The sequence below is a fragment of the Galeopterus variegatus genome, unplaced genomic scaffold (genome assembly GCF_000696425.1).
Source record: "Galeopterus variegatus unplaced genomic scaffold, G_variegatus-3.0.2 Scaffold3913, whole genome shotgun sequence".
Classification (NCBI taxonomy): domain Eukaryota; kingdom Metazoa; phylum Chordata; class Mammalia; order Dermoptera; family Cynocephalidae; genus Galeopterus; species Galeopterus variegatus.
This window is the reverse complement of record NW_007730024.1, coordinates 54,584-61,188: the sequence shown is the minus strand read 5'-3', so window position 1 is coordinate 61,188 and position 6,605 is coordinate 54,584. Positions and strand designations below refer to the sequence as shown.

Genomic DNA, 6,605 nt, shown 5'->3' with positions numbered 1-6,605 from the left:
GCCCAGTGCGAGGTCCCCGCCGGCCCCCAGCGGCCTCCCCGGCCCGGGGCGCTCCCAGGTACGGAGCAGCTCTAGGGGACCCCGTCTCCTGGGCCAACGCTTCCCCATGGCCCTCCGCGCGGGCCGTGGCCCGGCGCGCTGTCTCCTCTCTTCCCGGTTCCCCGAAAGCTTCCCCAGCGGGGCCCTCTTGTAACGGGGTAGAGACAGGCCCAGAACCGGGTTTGGAAGGTGGCTGCTGGCATCCTTTGTGCGCCCCGGCTGGGGGAGGGGCTGGGTCCGCGATCTGAGTTCAGCCGTCCGGGGAGGAAGTAAAAATCGCTACCCCCTCCCCAGATCTCTAAAGTGAGACTTTGGGCGAGCAACCACCTCTTTTTAACCAATTCCTTAAAAAAGAGGGGGAGGCAGTCCTCAAGCATTCATTTGGGAGGAGGCAGGTATGTTCATAAATGAGCTAAACTAAGTCTATTGTTCGTTTTTGCAGGCTCTCTGTACATGTTCTGGCGATAACCTTACATTTCGTGATGGTTCTTATTTAACTCTTAAAAACCGGCGCTTTTCACATGGTTTTTCAGTAGATGGGTACATTCATTCCTTTGTATAACTACTAACATCCCTATTTTTGTTTCTCAGAACAAACGAGGCCCCTGAGAGCTCCAGCTAGTTCACAGGATAAAATCCCACAGCAGAACTCGGAGTCAGCAATGGCTAAACCCCAGGTGGTTGTAGCTCCTGTATTAATGTCTAAGCTGTCTGCGAACGCCCCCGAATTTTACCCATCAGGTTATTCTTCTACTTACACAGTAAGTACACTTCATTTCTTACAACTCTGGGTTGATATTACTGGAATGATGTGGTTATTATTTTCATTAATCGGAGTGCACATAGAAACACTTCATTATGAATTCGTTGAACCCATGAAGAAACAAAGCTGATTCAAGAATATATTTTTTTTTAGTTATATTCTAGGTACCAAAGTGTAAGCTTTAGAGAAGGTGGTTTTGTTTTTTCCTGCATCTACATAGAAACACTTCATTATGAATTCGTTGAACCCATGAAGAAACAAAGCTGATTCAAGAATATTTTTTTTTTTAGTTATATTCTAGGTACCAAAGTGTAAGCTTTAGAGAAGGTTGTTTTGTTTTTTCCTGCATCTATTGTAAGCTTTAGAGAAGGTGGTTTTGTTTTTTCCTGCATCTACAGAGTATAGGCTAATAAACCTGATGTAGCCAAGCAAAGACATCTTCAGTTTAGAAGACTGAAATGTTACCAGACTTTATGGATAAGAATAGTGGCTGGGAAGAGTTGATTTTTAATATGATTTTTAGCAAGATAATTGACTATTAAATGATGGCTTTAGGGAAAATTGAACAGTAGTTTTGCTGTAAACGAATGCTGAGGTAGCTTTTTGAATGTTGAGATATACACATATGGGCTCTTGTTTCCAGTGATTGTTATTCCATTATGTTAAAATATGGAGAAATATTTCTGGTGCTAATTACCTCTTGTATGCAGAATGTTGTAAGGGGTTTTGGTGAAGTGTTTACATAGGTATAAAGAACTTTTAAACTTTCAGATTCATCTTTGTCAATAATGTGACCAATTGTAAAAATTGTTATGTTTTCCTTAAATAGCAGAAAGCACAAAGCACAATTGGGACATGTGAAAGGAATTTGTTGTGCTAAGTAAACCTAGATGAATAAATTAATAGAGATTAATTGTAGAGAGGTGAGGATTGATAATACTTAAACATAGGCTCTATTTTCTTAGTTTCATTGAAGTGTAACATAGAATAGTGTACATAAGGATTAATTCAATGTTTTACAAAGTGAACTCTCAGGTAACCAGCAACCCAGTCAAGAAATGGAACTTAATCAACATCCCAAAAGCCCCCTCTCTCCTTCTAATCATTACTGATGTCCAAGGTTAACTACTATTTTGACTTAGAATGGTTTTGCCTGCTATCAAGGTTTGCATAAATGGAGTCATACAGAATATATTTTCTCACTTTCACTCAACATCAGAACTCATTGTAGCTTGTAATTGGAGGTGATTTATTCTCATAGCATTCCAGTGAAGGAATATATCACAGTCCCATTTGTTGATGAACGTTGGGGAGCTTCCACTTTGGGGCTATTATGAATAGGGTTCCTATTCCTGTCCGTGTCTTGGTGGATATATGCTTTTATTTCTGTTTAGTATATACCAAGGAGTGGAATTGCTGAGACATAGGATAGCCAGCTTTAGTAGAGACTGCCAGATAGTTTTCCAAAGAGATTATTCCACTGTACACTGAGTAGTATATGATTTCCAGTTCTATCTCCTGGCCAGCACCTGGTATTTTCTGTTTAAGTTTAGCCATTCTGGTGAGTGTGTGGTATCTAGTTGTGGTTTTAGCTTGTATTTCCCTTATAACTAACGATGGTATACCTTTTTGGCTCTCCTTCCATGTTTGATAGGAAAAGTTTGGAAAAGCTATACTCCCTATTTTAGAAACTTTATGTATAGGAAAAAGCTTTGGGATTGGAAAGGGGAAAATGTAGGCATAGCAGGAAGAGCAGTTGATTTGAGATGGAAAGGGCCATTTATCATGTAAAGTAGAAATAAGGACAGCCTGGATTCTTGCCAGAAAATTGTATTTGGCTCAAAGAGTGAAAGAACTGTTGGAGGGCTGTGAGTAGTTGAATAAACTCCTATGGATGCTTGCTTTCTAGCAGCCACAAACAGTTCCTCATTTGTTTCCCTCCCTATTGACTTGGGCTGTTTTATGATGGGAGGGATACAATGGGGGTTTTTTTTTTTTTTTTCTTAGTCCTGTACCTATTTTTACATAGTTAAGTAACTGCTGGGCTATAGAGCAATGTATTAAGTACTGTATTATTTTGAGCCTGTCATCTTTCAGGTATTCCTTGCTATTCTCTAGTAGATCAGCTCCTTCTATTCTCAATTTGCCAGAACAGATTGAGAACTGGGAGCCTATGTGGCCTGCAGGTGCAGGTGTGTCTTCTTTGGCCCTTAGTGTTTTTTTTTTTTTTTAAGTTAGTTTGTAACAACACTTTTTTTTTTTTTGAGACAGGCCGCACTGCGCTCAGCCAGTGAGTGCACCGGCCATCCCTATATGGGATCCAAACCCGTGGCGAGCGCTCCCAGCGCCGCACTCTCCCGAGTGCACCACGGGCTCGGTCCCTTGTAACAACACTTGAGTTAGATATTGCAAATCTGAATTTTCTGGTTTCTCTTGAAATCATAAGATCTGGCCATAGTGGGCTGGCATTTTAATAGGGCAATAATTGGCTGGAGCTGAATATAGGCAGTCCATGTAAATGGAGTATGTGAGTTCTAATTTACTTAATTCATTTGTAACCCACCTGGATTCTGTAGGCATTCAGACTTGCTACCCCTATTCTGCTTCGGTCTCTGTCCTTACTAGTTTACCTTAACATTTTCCTCAGTCAAGATGAAGAGTTTTTCTCAATCCCCTTATTCACAAAACAGCCAAATCCTAGTTTTTCCCTTGACTATTAGGATAAGATCTTACTGTGAGGAAATTTTTCCTTATAAAGATTGAGCATCCCTAATCTGAAATCTGAAATGCTTTAAAATCCTAAACTTTTTGAGCACTGACATGACACAAGTGGAAAATAACACACCTGATCTCATGTGATGGGTCATGTGTTTCATGCACAAAACTATTTAAAATATTGCATAAAGTTCCCTTCAGGCTGTGTGTATAAGGTATATAGGAAAGATAAATGAATTTCGTGTTTAGACTTGGTTCTGAGCCCCAGGATATCTCACTATATATTTGCAAATACTCAAAGCTGAAAAAATCTGAAATCTGAAACACGTCCCAAGCATTTCAGACAAAGGATACTTGGCCTGTAGTAACAGTAATCCAGTGTTAGCTATATTCAGTCACTCAACAAATAGTTGAATACTCATCATGAATCAAGCACTGGAGATAAAGCAGTGAATAAAATGGACAAAAATTCCTATCTTCATGGATCCTCTAGTGGTCTCCTAGCTCAGTTTCTGAAATTTCTCAAGTATGCTTTTGTTCTGCTCATGAAGATCTGTTGCCTGGTATCCCTGAGCTAGGTCTGCTCTTAAGAATGCTTTTTCCAGCAGCTTTTATGGTAGTCTTTTGCTGTGCTTTCTTAACTCTTTAAAAGCCCCAATCCCTTTTATTTTCAGTCCTTCCTCTAATCCTGCTGCTAGAATTTCCTACTCTCCATGCCTTCTTACCACCAGTTGGTTGCTATATCCTTCTATTCCTGGCTTTTGCTTCTTCTCAGACAAACTATTAAACTTGACTATTTAATTTTCACTTGCCAGAACCAAAAATTCCACATAGGAATTCATCAAACATTAAGAGACAGAAGTCCCCACTCCACCTCCAAAACAACAAGCTCTTTTCCTAAGAGCATCCCCTTTCAAGTTACTGCCCAGTTTTTCTTCCGCCTTTCAGTAGTAACATTCTCCAACATGTAAAAGTATTAATTATTAGTACTACTTTACCTCTCACTAACTATTCAAACCTCTGTAGTCTGATCCCTCTAATTATACCAGGTCCTGTGCTAGGTGCCAAGGATACATTTTTAGTCTTTCAAAAAAAAATTTCTCTTATTTTTTTTTACAAGAACTGAGTATTTAGGATACCAATTTTGTTCTGCGTTTTTTCTCTGTACATAATCTGTTTCACTCCCAAGACTCTGCAATCATCATTCGCTTTCAGATTGCAACCTATGAGTTTATTCTGTAGCATTTGATGATAGGAGCATCTCTTCTTTTTTTTTTTTTTAAAGATGACCGGTAAGAGGATCTTAACCCTTGCCTTGGTGTTGTCAGCACAACGCTAAACCAGTGAGCTAACCGGCCATCCCTATATAGGATCCAAACCCGGGGCCTTGGTGTTCTCAGCACCACACTCTCCCTAGTGAGCCACGGGCTGGCCCTTGAGCATCTCTTCTCACTTACCTTTCCCTTTGGCCTCTCAAGTTGGAGATCATTCCTTCTCCCCTCAAATGGCAGCTCCTGAGGTTCTGTCTTTTTTTTTTTTTTTTTTTAATCACCTTTCCATGTGCTAGTAACCCAGAAATCTAATTTTTCTTCTGAACTCCAGGGTTGTGTTTCTGTTTGTTTGACCTCTTCATGAGTATCTCACATTCAAGCTCAAGTATAAAACAATCTATCTTCTGCCATTCTATTCTTTCTGACTAGCTACTTAGGCTAAAAACTTGTTGGTATATTGACTCACCTCTCTCCTTCACACCCTTTCCCCAGTCAATCCAGCTAACTGAAGTAGTCTTGACTATTCCACCACTTTAGTGTTTTATCAGTTTCTTTTTATTCCTACTGCCTTGGATTAGGTTCACATCTTCTTTTTTTTTTTAAAGGTGACCAGTAAGGGGATCTTAATCCTTGACTTGGTGTTGTCAGCACCACGCTCTCCCAAGTGAGCTAACCGGCCATCCCTATATAGGGATTCAAACCTGTGGCTTTGGTGTTATCAGCACCACACACTCCCAGGTGAGCCATGGGCTGGCCCTAGGTTCTCATCTTTTGACAATATATACAAAGTACCTACCGTGAAAAGTGCATTTTCTAACTGATGTCTCTCTTAATCTCTGCCATAGAATTCTTTCTAGGAAAAATAAAGCTTGAAAATATTCCTCAGCTTGGAAGCCATTTGACTCCACATTGAAAAGTAAAGAAATTTTTAAAAATCTGGTCTCAGAGAACTAATGCAGGCTTTAATTCAAACACATTGTAGTGCTTGTCTGTTCAGAATACTCCATGCGTCTTTGCTTAAAACAGCAGCCTCTAGATCCTCTGTTTTGCTATATTCAGAGTAGCTCTGCTTTCCTCTTTTACTTATCAGACTTCACATTTTCATAAGAGTTCTGTTGACTTTAGAACACTGATTTCCAGTTTTTCTTTTTTGTTAAACTGCACTTTTGCCACAATGGATGACATTTGATAGAGGAGATGAGTACCTTCAGCTGGGACCTGCAGACTTGCCTTCCTGCTTTTCATTATCATTAATAGTGATAGGATACTACAAGTCTGTAAAACTATCAACTGTACATTAAAAATTTAAACTTGTTTTTATTTATTTTTATTTTTGTCCTTTTTTTGAGACCGGCCACACCGCGCTCAGCCAGTGAGCGCTGTGAACGCACCGGTCATCCCTATATAGGATCCGAACCCGTGGCGGAAGCGCCACCGCGCTCCCAGCGCCGCACTCTCCCGAGTGCGCCACGGGCTCGGCCCTAAACTTGTTTTTAATTATAAAATTCACACATGTATGTGGTTAACATTAAGCATGTTAATGTATACATTTATTATGCTTAACCGTTATCACAATTTTATAACAAAGGGTCAGTATTTATAATAGGAACATTTTTTTAGAGATAAATACTGTTGTCCCTTGTCTCTTTCGAGAAATTTTCTCTTCCTATACAAGTAAATCTTTTTTTAAAACTGAGTTGAACTAAAATATGGTTCTGTACTCTTTTCATTTAACACATGATCTCTAGAGATATTTCTGTATTGGTACATGTAAATATATCTTTTTTTTTTTTTTTTTTTTTTTTTTTTTTTTTCCG

General features: G+C 39.6%; 1 protein-coding gene across 2 annotated transcripts in view; it reads left to right on the top strand.

Annotated features, from left to right (window-relative positions):
- PAIP1 (poly(A) binding protein interacting protein 1) overlaps positions 1–6,605 on the top strand; it is a 35,120-nt gene that overhangs the window by 1,217 nt on the left and 27,298 nt on the right. Inside the window, exons 1-2 of one of the 2 annotated variants that reach the window (XM_008586271.1) lie at positions 7–58; positions 631–800. In XM_008586271.1, coding sequence (XP_008584493.1) covers positions 702–800 — 99 coding nt within the window. In that variant the 5' untranslated portion in view covers positions 7–58; positions 631–701. Of the gene's footprint in view, positions 1–6; positions 59–630; positions 801–6,605 lie in introns of those variants that run through there. The other variant, XM_008586272.1, reaches the window with a different exon arrangement.